Source organism: Tachypleus tridentatus, chromosome 6, assembly GCF_004210375.1.
Source record: "Tachypleus tridentatus isolate NWPU-2018 chromosome 6, ASM421037v1, whole genome shotgun sequence".
Taxonomy (NCBI): domain Eukaryota; kingdom Metazoa; phylum Arthropoda; class Merostomata; order Xiphosura; family Limulidae; genus Tachypleus; species Tachypleus tridentatus.
Window position 1 is genome coordinate 159489486 of NC_134830.1, and position 15016 is coordinate 159504501.

The following is a 15016-nucleotide window of genomic DNA, read 5'->3' on the forward strand; positions in this document are numbered from 1 at the left end:
ACCACGAGGATCATTTTTATCAACGAGATTACAAGGTAGCACATGCGCTATAAGACTAGTTTAATAGGTGTGTAACGGATGGTTTTCCAACTATTTAGCCGGGATGCTACTTTTATCAAACTTCTTGGCTGGTTTAGAAATCTTATAAGAAGAGAAATTCATTCGCCCTTTCTGATGAATTTCTTATTCAAATTGTTTTTATTCCGTTTATCTACAATTAAAGTAAGCTTCTCAGTTACATTTGTTACCTCGATTATCCCCTAAATCTACCATTCATGTTTTGTCGAAAATCTATTTACAGCAACACTATTCTTACGTAAAAGACCTCCACTGTCTCAGAACTGTACAAAATTAGTTTCTGAAAGTACACTTTTCCTCAACAAAACTATTAAGTGTTCTCGAAATATTAACATCCTTCATTTAGAATTGTCTTCAGGTTGTTTTTGTTAAGCGAACATTTTCCGTATTCTATATTTTGCAATTTACGGTTAAATTGTTTTTTATCCCCCCCCCCCAAAAAAGAAAATTTATAGTTGGTATTTCTGAGAGGCATGTTTTTCTTTTATTATTGTGAGTATAGACATCGTAGTGAACCGAATATACAACTTGAGCGATTAAATGTTTTACTATTGTCTCCATAGATACTTAAAACGAAAATTTTCGACGATTAGTTATTTTAGTCCATAATACATGAAGATTGATATTGTTTGCAAATTTCTAACAAAAGGTCATTCAGTTTCAAGTTGTAAAGTAAAATATTTAGAGTTGTAGAGATTGAGCCACGGATTTCTTTGATATAAGCTCAGTTTTATAACCCACTTATCGACGACTTCAGAGTTCTGATAAAACTGTCCATCGTTTGTCAATACCGACGTTACTACAAGGCTTCTTTGGTTATTATGTTGTACAATCACAACAAGCGATTTTCTCCTTTAAATTTGATAAGGAAGGATTTAATGATTCAAGATGTTTGCAACGTTTGTCACCGTGCTAACTTTAAAATAGTAACTGCTTGAATGGGTAGAAGAAAGCCTCTAAGTCTAACATTTATCTTTAGGTTTTACTGTCGGAAAGTTTGTGTTGAAAGTCTTGAAAACAATAACTATGTATTCAAAGGTAGTGGAAAATAATCCTAGTGTTCTGGTGACATTTGAATGGAGAAACTAGTGTATAATCTGTAGTTTGAATGGAGAAACTAGTGTATAATCTGTAGTTTGAATGGAGAAACTAGTGTATAATCTGTAGTTTGAATGGAGAAACTAGTGTATAATCTGTAGTTTGAATGGAGAAACTAGTGTATAATCTGTAGTAATATTTGCTAAGTGGAAAAGCTTGTTAGTTGTTATTAAAAGTTACATAAATTGGGCTATTTGTGCTAGGCCTACCACGTATATTGAAAGCAGATTTTTAGCTTCGAGTCTGGACACTGCTGACCAACTAGAGTTAGACTTGTTAGAATCAAAGTGTTGACCATCACATTAGATTATTTGACTTTGTATTTAGGGAGAGCTACTAAAACCTTTCGATGGAGGCTTGGACCTCGACCCTAGTGGGTGCACTTGTGACCCACGTTCCCCCTCTTTGCTCCAACAAATAAAATCTTACTATACACCCAAGTTTAATTTGCTATTACACTTCTAAAGAACTTAAGATTACTTAGGTGTTTGTATGTTATATGCATACATATGGATGAATTGAGAGTCAAGTTGACATTCCTATTTAATCTTCAGTTTTCACCTCATGTTTCCACTTAAATGGAGTAACTTGCACTAGCTTCGAAACATCCGTTTTGTGATGGTACTGCTATACAAGAATGAAATTATAGCAAAGTAAAGCATGTCTTAAGTTAAAATTTAAGGTGAGTTCTTAAAACAACTAAGAATTTAGTTCTACAGCTTCATTGCAGTTCTTAAAATAGTTGAGATTCAAACGTCATTATCCACGAGAGAAGTTATTCACAAGAAAGAGTTCAATACATACCAGTAAGTTTATTTGGCACATGTATGTTACAAAATATACCGAGAATTGACATTCACATACGGATTTCTAAATAAAACAAGTTAACATACGTTATATAATCTATTGCGAACAAAGTTCTTAGTCGCCCACTTTGCGAATAGTGGCTTTAATACCATAAATATCCGCGTTGGAATTCGGTTGTTCGCCATCATAGGTGCTCTCGAAACCAGTTTTGATGCGTTAGTTTAATTACGAATGGGTGTAGAGAAATCGGTTTCTCCCTATTTATGTAGGAAATAGGAAAGTGGTGAGGTTATATCGAGAGAAAGAAAAACATTTAGTTCATACAGAAAGCAAAAAGTTTCAATTAATTATATTAATTTATTCACCATCTGGTTCCTAAACAAAATATTCATAACCGATTTATCCACACACGTCATTCAACGATCTGAGTTTCATTACTAGGAACTACAATTCTATGTGTTAATACAGCCACAAGCAAGTTCCTATCACCATCTTACCGACAGAATGACAGAAGACTTCGCGCCGACTCAAAAACTTGCTTTATGAAAGCACAACTCGAAAGCAATGCTAGTTGTGTTTCGTGTTATAAGACTAAAAACATTAACTAACTATTTAGTAAAATAAACTTTAAAGAAATTTGATTTTAAATATAGCATAATTACAGATATTAAAACCATGAGTTACCACAACCGACGCAGTTGTAAATACCATTAATTTAAACTTCATGCATTAAGCAAATCGTTTAAGAAAATCTAATACTTAATACTTATATGGAATTAACAAGTACAAAGAGCTAACAACTTCATTTTCTTGAGATTAATGTTTAGATTCGATGTTGATATTTGAATACTTAAAAAGGTAAAACTAATAATTTAAACATTCGTAAATTAAACTTTCTACTTAATACCAGCGCCCCTAACGACGAGTAAGTGCTAAATGTGAGAGATTGGGAAGATAAGCCGTTACAGAGAAACCGTTTCGGGTTCTTTACAGATGCCAGTCGGATTCTTGGGATGTTTACCCTTTTTCTTATCGAGAGTAGCTTGATCAAAATGGCATACTAGCCCTTCTTTACAGGTACACGTTTCTTCACACCTTTGACCTAGGCCTAACTTAACTTTCTGACACTTTGGTACTTTTCCCTTCTTACTCTGGCAACAGAATCCTAGGAAACACAAACGAAGTAGCACATTAATGTTTCAAAGTAATTAAAATTATACAGTTTATATTAACTTGTTAAAGTTAACTAATTCTCGCTTTAATAGTTAGTGGCTTTTCTGACGTACTTTCCTTCTGTGATAGGAAGGGGAAGCCTTTCTAGTCGTGCTTAATATGCGAGCAAGTTTCTGACCGAGAGAAGAACAGTGCCATAAGTTAAATATGGCAATACTAATTACCTGGATGACAGTCACTGGTCGATGTACAATGTTTTACAGGTGTCTCTTCTGGCGATTCGTTCTTTTTGGTGTCGATTGAAGATTCCACTTTGTTGGTGTCGGTTTGTTCCACTTTCACTGGAACCTTCAGAGATTCAGTTTCATCTTCTGGAGATACCGGTTTTGTTAAAGATAATTTGTCTCCTTGTTCCTTCTCGTACTTGGAAAGTTTTACCTTTGCCTATAGAAAACAGTTAAAGATGTGTTAAGTTTGTTACAAGTTCCCCTCTAAACCAACATTAGGTATTTAACCGTTAGGAGCGCGCGCGTCAATATTAATTGAATTAGTATACAGTAAAGTTCCTGTTCAAATCTGTTCGTTTTTTGGCAAAGCTGCCTTTAAAAGCTTTAAGAGTTAGATTTTTGTTGCTAGATAAAGAGACTGTTTGCAAATTAACATTCACCCAAGCATAAAAAGTTAGATGGTGCTCTAACAGTGCTTAGATTTGATATAAAAATATTTAAAAAACTTAATTTGACAGAAGTTCCCAGCAAGTTGTGAATTTAAGCAGACGTTTTCAAATCTTATTTACATTAACTGATGTGCAAAAAATTAAAAAACTTGGGTTCGTTAAGATTAAGTTTATTATACCCAATAAACGATTCAGTATAGTAAATCCTCGAATACGCATAGAATAGAACTGAAGTAAGGGAAAATTTTTTCTCTTAAGTACATTCATATTAAAGTATATGAATGTTAATAAGGGCAACAAGAAAAGTCTACTAACCTCTGTTGAGGAGGTTTTTATTTTCTTGGTCAATTTAACTGAAAAAGAAAGAGTGCATCAGTACAACTTGGAGTCCCGGGAAAACAAATTAAATATGTTTAACATTTCACCATTTTAATTCATACGTCAGTGTTATTGTTTAGCTGGGTTCTTAAGACAGATACTATTTTTGAGTGCAAGTTTAAATTGTTCAAATGTCGAGATTCGATCAGATGAAGCACCTGAAAGTAACCATTGTTTAGATAACCACTAAAATTTATAAAACTATTAGTAACGGATTAACTTCACATTTGATAGGAGGTTTATTAGGCATCGCAGAAAACTAATTCCCATACGGTTTACACTTTACAGCTAAGTGTTTTATAAAGCAGGTAAAAAAAATAAAAAAAACTGGATACACCTGGCACATATGTTCTGTACTAAAGTCTTCTGGGAACAGAAATGTTTAATACACAGTTGAGAACTTTTATATATTGACTAGGTAGTTTGTTCCTCTTTATCAAAATGCAACAGTAATGCAAAATTCGGTAATGCAACAACTGCATAGCTTAGTTTCTACCTTTCTAGGTTCTAATAGTTTAGAACTTGTTACTTTCAAATGCAAGTCATCCAAGCTTCTGTCATTTAGTCATTAGACTAATTGCCCGCCATTCTGTTAAGGTTGAACAATGTACAGTAAACAATACACTTCTACAGTCAGCACATGACGAGTATACAATAAGTTCTGGAAGCTTATACAGTGCCAGAGATTAGACTGAAGTCAGCTGTAAGTTAAGACGTATCGCAGCAGTTTAAGAGTAAATATTAATGAAAGCCAGAGTTACGAGAACATATCTATTACTTAGAGAAAATATTAGAGTGGTAATCACCAAGTTTTTTTTTTGGACAATTTAAGTTGTTTCATATACTGACAATAGATGTCGCTATTAAATATGCGCAGATTTTTCACTCAATTCATACAGAAGCTTTTACGCTTCCCAATAATTTAGGCTCGCTTTCCTAACCGAAATATTTCCCGCTTTTGTAATTTTAGTATTAATATATTTACTACCAAAAGGTTTGTCCGATGTGGCTTTTGTTTTCACACTGTTGTTTCGTACTGAAGGCGGTGTACAAGATGTAGTTTAAGTTTCGTAGAATGAGATAATTTATCCGAGTGTCTGTCGGGGTCCACGACTACTGGAGAGGGATTCTAGTAAGAGTTACATATTTGTTGTATAAAAAAAAATATATATACATACACACAATCATAACAGTTAATGCAACTAACTGAATTATAGAAAATATGGAGTTTCATTTGGTTAAATTGAAGGCAGTTAAATAGGATACAGTAGTAATTCAAGCGGTAATGCGAGATAAAACAAATCCAATTAAAGGGCGAAATATTCCCTCATGTTTAAAACAGTTACTGTTAAATGTTTGGATAATACAATTTAATTATGGTGCAATACGTGCATTATACTCGACATTAGATACTGTAGACTTAATTCTAGGATAGTATTAAACGAACGTTACGAGATTAGGAAACTAATAAAACGAGAAATACCACATGTTCGATGCAAGTTTGATGACTTGGGAACAGATTACGAATTACTTTGCAGAAAACGGAAGTAAAAGCTGTGGATATAGAACAGCGCAGATATGTTAAAGAAAGCACGAGACTTAATGGAAGTCTTTGTTTCAAGACATCATTAATCTTGAACAGATATTTTATCAAAATTACTAAACTTCGAATGATTCTTCACCCGCTTTAGCCATTATAGAAATTGAAGCGTACAAGATTACTTAGGAAAAAAAACAAAAAAAACAAACTTGGTTTAATATAAAAGTATTGAAAGTGAATAGAAACAGTATGTTCCTACTCTAGTACCCAGTAGGATTTTAAAAACATTTAATAAGATACTTCTATGAAGTTATCAGTAATGCTCAAATCGAAAAAAGAAAGCTTGGAGCTCACTGTACAAAAAAGATGGAAAAATTATATTCAAACAGATACTTATTTGAAAACGTTTACAGACAGATGTAGCTTATATAAGGCGGTTACCGATTAAAGTCTTCCTCCATTTGGAATGACGTACCTTTCACATCCGTGCTTTCATTGTTCTCTGGAGTTCCGCTTTCTTTACATTTCCCATACTGCACCTGAAAAGATTTACAGGAATCATTTTTCCTGCGAGTGTTGTGGACGTCCAATATCTGATACTCACTTAAGGTTGAGTGAGTAACTTCCTTTAAAGACCTATACATTTTACCTGAAAGTAACCACGCTAAAAGCGAGATTTTCTGCCACATAATTAGAAAAGATAGTGGAAAATAGGGTCATGCTGTTGAAGATATAGCTATATGTAAATGTTAGAGCACGTGTTTCTAATATTAGATCACTGCATGGAATGTGATCTACACAATTAGAACAAGTCCCGAAAAGTCATTACTATTTTTCACAAGTTAAAAGAAATTAACCGATAAATCGTATAGTAAAACCAGTGTAAAAATGTCTTCGTATACTTAACGTGTGATGCAAGGCAGTTGAAGTAACGCTAGAGGGAGCTGGGGAAGGATAGAGAGACGCGCTTTTTATTCCCAGTTGCAAGCGTAGTTTTATGAAGATACGAGGAACAGGGAGCCGAATCCTGAGAGATTAAGGAACAATAGCAATAAGAGGTATTGTAAGATATTTCAGCTGAAATGGACCTTTCCTCATAAGGAAAGCACCAGATCAATACGGTTGGATCGTGTGTAGAAACGTTACAGCGGATCTAATCTCAAAATAACTCACTAACGACGAGGGTAGTCGACACTAAATAATTAGAGGGAAGAGAGGGTGTAACTAATGAACCCATTATGTGCTTATTAGAAGCACAAGGGGATGTACAGAGAGGTCACTTTCTTCAGGGTTCTTTTCTGTCCGAATTAAGTGAATAAGATAATAGTTGATTGGGTTGCGAATACGGAATGAGTTGGGAAGTGCGTGTTTAATAGCGATAAGGATATCTAGAACATTTCTAAGAGTTACGTTGTGAGAAACTACATAAACTCAGGTTAAAGTTAATAGAAGTTTAATAAGTTTGGTAATATCCAAGTGTCGATAAAATAGTCCCGCAATCACGGGTGATAAGACTTAAATACTGTAGTAATTCAGGAGTCAGTTAAGAACTGACTTAAAATCCCTTTATCAACGTAAGGAACAGAAGATAATAACGTTTATCATACAATGTAAGATACAGCAAAAATAAAGCCTTTTAACAATAGCAAGTCTTACAAGTACATACTTTAAGATAACGTATACAAGTTTAATAATTGATGAACACGTTTGAAAGTAGTTTAGTGACGAAAGTTTATAGAAGTAAATATCACAAGTAACGAAATAGTTACTTACGAGCAGTAGCTTTCGAATCTTACACATAGGTTAATTATTTTAATGTAAAAGAAGGTAAACCGGCACACGTAGATAACCCTATGAAAGGGAGACTTTGAATTTCGCACAAAGCTACTCGAGGGCTATCTGTGCTAGCCGTCCCTAATTTAGCAGTGCAAGACTAGAAGGAAGGCAGCTAGTCATCACCACCCACCGTCAACTCTTGGGTTACTCTTTTACCAACGATTAGTGGGATTGACCGGAACATAATAACGTCCCCACGGTTGAAAGAGCGAGCATGTTTGGTGCTATGGGGGGATGTGAACCCGCGACTCTCAGATTACGAGTCGCACGCCTTAAGACGCTTGGCCATGCCGGGCCGGAAGGGAGACATCTTATGATTAAGATCACTACGTCGGTGGATCACAGGCTATCCCGACGTTACGCGTTGGTGCTCTTTACAAGGAAAAGATGGTTCGCGAGGCGAGTGTGTGGTCAAGTCAAGAAGATGAGCGATTTGCTCGCGAATTTTTCAATCAGAAGAACCACTTATGCACTGTTCTACGTTCACTTAGGTTACACATTAAGTATTAGATGTACACTGGACGATTTTGAATAGTTAACCCAAGTTTCCAGAAAAATACAATTTCAGTTTAAATGTACTAACAGTTTTGCACCCTATGCAATCAATAACAAATAATATTTCTTTGCGAACCAATATTATGTTGTCACTTACCTTTTCCTGGTGTCCAGCTTCGTGCCGAAGAATTCTTCGTTTCGTATCCAATGGAAGTTTTCCTTCTTCGAGGTTTAGCCTGTATATAAGAAGATAAAAGAACTATCTGTATTAACGTAACGGAAGTGCTAGAACTAAGGACACACACAGCTAAACAAAGTCGGGTCTGCGAGGTTACTGGTTTGTCATAAAACAAGTTTCGCAAATAGCAAAATTATCCATGCCTTACCATAATCGGATTTCTTCCCTTACAGGTAATTCTATAAAGACTATGCATTTGTATCATTCAGATAATAAAATTGTAGCCGAAAGTCAAGACTTCTGGTTCGAGTTACCCATTTATGATATTACATTAGTTTTTCTGAGGGGGAGAAGGTCAAGTGCTAAGAAGAGAAATTTGCCGTTTCGAACCATGTTAAAAGCTAAGCCTTTCACGATCTACTACTCATGTAGATGCAAATTCAATTATTGTGACCAGATAGTCATTTCTCTACCATGAGCTTTGTTTTTTGTTTTTGGGCAACTTTCGATTGGTAGAAAATTATATAGAACGTCTTATTTTATTCCATATATATGGATGCCTTTCGGTTACCCACTTCAATATAGTATTTTTGAACTAAACTTGCACTTGAAGATATCACTTCTTTCCATAAGAAAAGAGCTGGCGAAATATTTACCTAATATTTAAGTCTATTCCAATATTAAAGTTACGTTTGAGTTGCGGTTTGGCGGGTGTTTATTTCTCTAAATAAAATTCAAAAAGAAATTCAAATTAGTCAAGCTCGTTTTATAGGAGTAACTGAACATTATGTACTTCCAATTCCCTGAAGCAGCAAGATCTTAAGCGAAAGACCTCGTTCCTACGTTTCATTAATGTTCCTCCCATTTAGAAGTAAAATACATCTCTTCACTTTTATGAGCACGTTTCGGTTGCCATAGCAACTGGTTCTAGACTCCATAGGCCATATTCTAGAGTTACCGTAAATGAGGCCCGCCAGCAGTAATAACGTGGATGTTTGTTTTAACATCAGGACAGTAGGTAGGCCAGTTTTATAGAATTATAAAAAGGTAAAATGACCAAGGAAAGTTTGTAACGAGGCCTATCATTCTAGCAATGACGGTGTATGTATAACGGGTGCTTAAGAAAAGTTACAGTAGGAGGTTTCAAACATGGTAAGAAAGACGAATAAGATGGAGGTGAACGAAACTTTAGAAGAATGATGTGATAATCATGTGCATCTTGAATTCTACCATCTTTAGAACAATGTTGCACAGAATAGTGGTTTTTGAAACATACAAATCGTCCAGAGAAGAAATCCATTTCCAAATAAACTACTTGTCACTTGCAGCAGATGTTGGCATTCTAGCACTACAGCCACGCCCTCTTCCGGACGTTGTCAACAAGTTATCTTAAAGTTTGACCTATCTACTTCCATCCACTCCGCCAACTCTTGGGCTACTTTTAACAAATTGAGAGATTGACTGGAACATTACAACTCCTCCACAGTTAAATGTACGAGAAAGTTACTGGACGAGGGATGGGAACCCGTGACCCTAAGATTGGGGTTGGGGGGTCGAGCGCCTTAACCACTAACTTAGAACAAAAAGTGGGGGCGAAGTAACAAGTTTACTATAGCTTTAATCCATGTTGCTTTCATAATTGTCCAAGTTCTGAAAATTTAGGATTTGCATTTGCTTAAAAGATCCTGGGTAGTCCATTCTTTACATTAACTTTAGTCTTTCTGCTCTATCCTTAACTGTAGGGGGTTATAATCCCCACCGCCCCTTATTTGCTGTTCCTTTTAGTCTCCAAACGCATGCCTGTGTAAGGATTTCAGTCTCTCCAAACTCATTCCTGTGCAAGGAATATTAAATCTCTAGAGATTTAATTTCCGGTAGTTTAGAAGTAAACTAGTTGTACGACACCAGTTACCTAGATAAGGTTAATATTTTAGCCTTTTTATTTGTAAGCTTACAACAACCTTTACGATGTCCACCCACAAATTCAAATTTCAGAAGTTTAAGTAGATGACGCTGATAAAATTCCACACCCTTTAATGAAAGGGTTATTAGTGTGGGTGTAAAAATTGAGTTTCGGATTTCTCAAAAGAGACCCCTCGTTAGTTTACATAAGAGGAAAGTTCTGAACTGTATAACCAATCACAGCGCTTACAGCTGGCTGGAAAGTCATTTGTGGAATTTATCAAGCGGAATACTTCTACATAGAACGATCGATGAAGTTAATGGAAAAGCTCAATGAAAACGCACTGTGGCATAACGTTCGCGAGCTTTATGTCAGTATTTGATCGAGATTTATAGAATCGGAGCAATATGAACAGGTCGACACCGTGCAGAGTGAACTTTATGGTTAAAATACTTGCATTCAACGAGATCTACGTCCGTTCATTTAACCTCTGGTGGCCAGTAAGCAAATGAGTAATTGTCCTCTACGTACATTCTTCAGAGTATTCGAAGAATAATCCGAATAAAAACATTCCAATAAAAGATAAATTGATCCAGATTTTCTACCCTGACTTCGTATGAAATAGGTACAAAATTCTCGTTTCAGGAAGAGGATGTAACGACTAGTCTGAAATAATGACTCCTATTAAGAATCTCATGCTTTACTACGTCAGTAGTTGACTAAGCAGTTGAGAGTTCCTTCTTACCCAATTACCATAACAAGATGGTTGTTAACTAGTTTTGTTTTCATCTATTGCGCAGATACTGCGAATTGAGATATAAAATTACATTTCGAATGCTTTTGTTTATTAATGATATTAATCAACTTAGTTATCACTCATGAAATGTACACGCGGCTCTAAAGTGCGGAATTCACGTGTCGCATGCCCAAATTTGGCAGCTAATTCACGATCGGATCACGGAAACTAATATTTCGATTTATAATACGACATTTAACCAGTTCCGTTCAGATTAATAAAACAAATCAGTAAAAGTTGAAAAAGTGAAAAGCCTTCCGAGCTCGAGTTTAACCCAAGATTCCCTTTAAGGTAACTTAAATATATTCCACTGAATATGTTTAATTAGATTCAAAATCAAGATATTTTACACGAGTACAATAGAACGATGTATTTTGTGTATGGATTAGTCCCAGAGATGCCAACACAATGTATCAAGTCGTCCGAAATTCGTTTCCGTATATTTATATTCGGTAGGTCGTCTATTCTTAAAGAGGTAAACAGGATGGGTTCACATGACCAGCGAGCGGTGGTATTAGATATTTAAATATGAAAGCTGAAATCTTGTTTGTTACGAAAGTTTAAAATTTCCATTTTGTCTAGTGTTAATATTTATTGTTTATCTGGACTTAAGTTTGGCGAAGTCCGAAGAGTAAGCGAATTGAAAAATCAAGTGTGGTCCAGCATGGCCACGCGTGTTAAGGCGTGCGACTCGTAATCTTGGGAAGGGGGGGGGGGTCGCGGGTTCTCATCCCCATCGCGCCAAACATGCTCGCCCTTTCAACCATGGGGCGTTATAATGTGACGGTCAATCCCACTATTCGTTGATAAAGAGTAGCCCAAGAGTTAGCGGTGGGTGGTGATGACTAGCTGCCTTCCCTCTAGTCTTACACTACTAAATTAGGGACGGCTAACACAGATAGCCCTCGAGTAGTTTTGTGCGAAATTCGAAAACAAACTAAAAATCAAGCTAAAGTCTGATTTTTTTTTTATTCTATTTGTCCTCTACAGGTTAGAAGGAAGGATAAGAGTAAGTGTCATCGTCACTATATTTATTGGTCACACTTAGAAGAGGACCACAGTAGTGGGCAGTATTTAATTAAGTTTTAGATTATTCTTTACACAGCATGAGGACAAGCCTTAATGGCTCACTAGCTTGTATTTTAGTTGTGGTCAAGTATAGATTTTTGAACAACATTTCCCTACAATGTTTAGGGTTTAAGTTTTACATTTTGATTTTTATCCACTTCAAAGGCCACCCGTTGGAAAGTAAATTACTTGTTTGAATTATACATAAAGCTACAAGAAAGTGATACGTGTTTGCAATTCCTAATGGAGAGGTTGGTAGACTAGAAGAAATCGGTTAATATCGTCCACTCGCTTTTGAAAACCCCTTGCAGCAGTTATTTAGGATAGGAATTTGTAATGTATACAACAGGGGAGGGCCATACTAATACGAGTTAAATAGACGACCTTTATACTCGAGACAAAGCTTTATTTTAACCAAATTTCGCATTTGCGACTTCAGTACGTACAACTAACTTATATGTAGTAATCCTGACGTGAAAAGCGAAATGTTGATTACAGTAAAAGTAATTAATTAGAGTAAAAAGTAGTTAAATATTTTAGGTTGATTTATACCACATGCGTAGCAACGATTCTGTAGAGCAGATGATCAGTGGTTAAAGATTTACTGACGTATTGATACAGCACAACCCTGGTGCGGTCAGAAAACAGCTTTGGACAAGGATAGAACCTAGTCTTTAATGATCTGGCGATAATGATGAAGCTCTACTACAGATAACACGTCTGGTGTCACCAGATTAAAATGGTTTTGAACTGCGTCTAGTAATAGTAGTAAAACCCTGTTAGGGTAATGATGCCGCTTCGTTGTAGTTTCTGCAGTGCGATTCACGTACATCGTGGTTTACTTTGTATAGTAAAAAAGGTTTTTAATAGTCACGTGGTACAAGGTCTAATATCTTGTAACTATTTCTGTACTTTCGTCTTTTGTTGAAAGATGAATTTTGTCTACAAAACTATTTTATATTATGAGTTAAAACATATTCTTTGTTGACCAAAAGAACAATGCTCATTAAAACCAATAGCCCCCTAGTGCTGTCAGGGAATAGGTTGAGATTCCATCCATTGGACGAATGTTCATACATCTGAGTTCCCCAAATATAGGCACTAAAAACATTCGTTGTCAAGGTACTATTGTTTATTTGGTTGCCTTATCTTGTAGGCAAGTTTACTAGAAGTGCATTTTATTAAGTAGAGAAAACTTGGTTACCGATTAGTGTAAAAGTGTTCACATCGTGAAGTGCAAGATAAGTATGAGATAGCTACTTGATGTACAGATTATTACAAACAAGTCAGGTTCCTTATACTGTCGAACTAACAAGGTATAGGAATAAAACTTGGATGTCATTACCATCATAGCGTTTGAAGCATAGTTGGTAAGCGCATGAACTTCGTGACCACGTCGCTACTGTGTAGGATGGCTTCGTGTTTAGTAGACAATTATGCCAGTTGTCAAGCTAATTGGTGGCGCTGTTGTAGCAGCCAAAGTAAACACTAGATCAGCAAGACCAGAGCGGGAATTAGTGTTTGGAGCTCTGTTTACGTATGGGTGTTTTTACATCAAATTAAAAAGGTTTTGTAAAGTTATTTGAAGTAGCTGGATGAGTTCTACGAATCCAAGTAACGACAAGTAAAGACTAGTTTAAAATGTAGTTTGTAAAAAAGACGCAAAGTCACTACGCTACGCAATGTGAAACGCAAGAGGTTTAATGTTCTACGATCCAAGGTCAGTTAATCAAATTTTGCACCTGAGGAACAGTCTACGTCATTGCACTTATAAAATCGAGTGCGTTACATTATTAGTGGGAAGCCTTTCACAACTACCACTCCAAAAAGCTGAACTACTGATTGTTTTAAAGCTAAATGCGAGTTAAGCACATGTAGCCATTTTTATAAGAGGAAATAATCCGCAGAGAAAACTGTCGAGTCAAAAGTTAATTTGTTAACGGGATGCGTTTTCAGAACATTACTGCTTTAAAAAGCAGATTATAGATGGTGTCGCTTCACAGTAAAAGCAGTAATAAAAAGGTAAAACGCGTAAATATGTTGATCGAAGTTAGTTTTTAAACAAGATGATCCCATAAAATAAGACATTGTAAAGTTAAACTATTATAACACATATTTGTAATACAATAAAACGAGTACAAAGCTAACAAAGCTCTATCTACCACTTATCGAAAGTGTTTCTTCTAATGGTAAGAGTTCGTAGAAATATTGCCGGGGTCACAACGTTAAAAAAATCCTTTGAAAGGAAAAGGTTTACAATGTTTTTTCACTTTCATTATTCTAGGTTACGACCCTTAAATGGACAGTTTGACTAGAAAAAGTGGGGGTAAGAAAGGAGGATGTTTATATCTAAATATAAACCCCAAAACAAAGGGTGTCAGTACTCTTGTAATAGGTAGGGCGCGACTACACGTTAATAAATCAATTTATACAATTAAGTTACAATATTAACTAAGCTTAAATTAAAGTGTTATTTATTGTAAAGTGCGTTTAAAATAACGAGTGGACATGCTTCTGATCGAGGTGAAGGTACAAACCAGAGGGTGCACAGTGTTTGTAAAATTTGAGTGTTAAGGAGACGAGTGTTCGTAGGTTTGTCGTTAGAGATGGACCATTTTCCGCAGGACACCTAGAAGTATTCTACACAAGCCTGCCAAGATAATTATATTTGGCAGATTTAGAGCGAAAGTTAAATTGTCCCACCTCTGTTATGGGGGCAGAGGAATTTTACACATGCAAATGCTCTAACCTTAACCCTCTTAGAACTAAGGGAAGTTTAGTCAGTTTAAATACCAGCTTTTACAGATAGATTTTTAGCCGTATGAGGAATCTTGCTGATGAAAGGAAAATTTCCCTCAGTGTCTAGAAGTGACATAAGTACAATGAAGTAAAAATATTAGGCTTAAGAAATATAGCATAATATGAATCTCCGAGCTGAGATGAACTAGGTTTATGGCCGAAGATTGTTAATAAGAACAGTAATACAGTAA

At 35.7% G+C, this 15016-nt stretch overlaps 2 protein-coding genes across 4 annotated transcripts in view; both read right to left on the reverse strand.

Annotated features, from left to right (window-relative positions):
• LOC143254266 (rap1 GTPase-activating protein 1-like) overlaps positions 1-15016 on the reverse strand; it is a 191988-nt gene that overhangs the window by 120130 nt on the left and 56842 nt on the right. The gene's annotated exons all lie outside the window — the stretch shown is intronic.
• Positions 2751-13374, reverse strand: LOC143254456 (uncharacterized). Its single transcript, XM_076509639.1, has 6 exons — positions 13310-13374; positions 8239-8317; positions 6226-6289; positions 4148-4185; positions 3381-3600; positions 2751-3148 (listed from the first exon to the last, which is right to left on the reverse strand). Exons 1-6 carry the CDS (start codon positions 13372-13374, stop codon positions 2946-2948), a joined length of 669 nt encoding a protein of 222 aa, XP_076365754.1. The 3' UTR covers positions 2751-2945.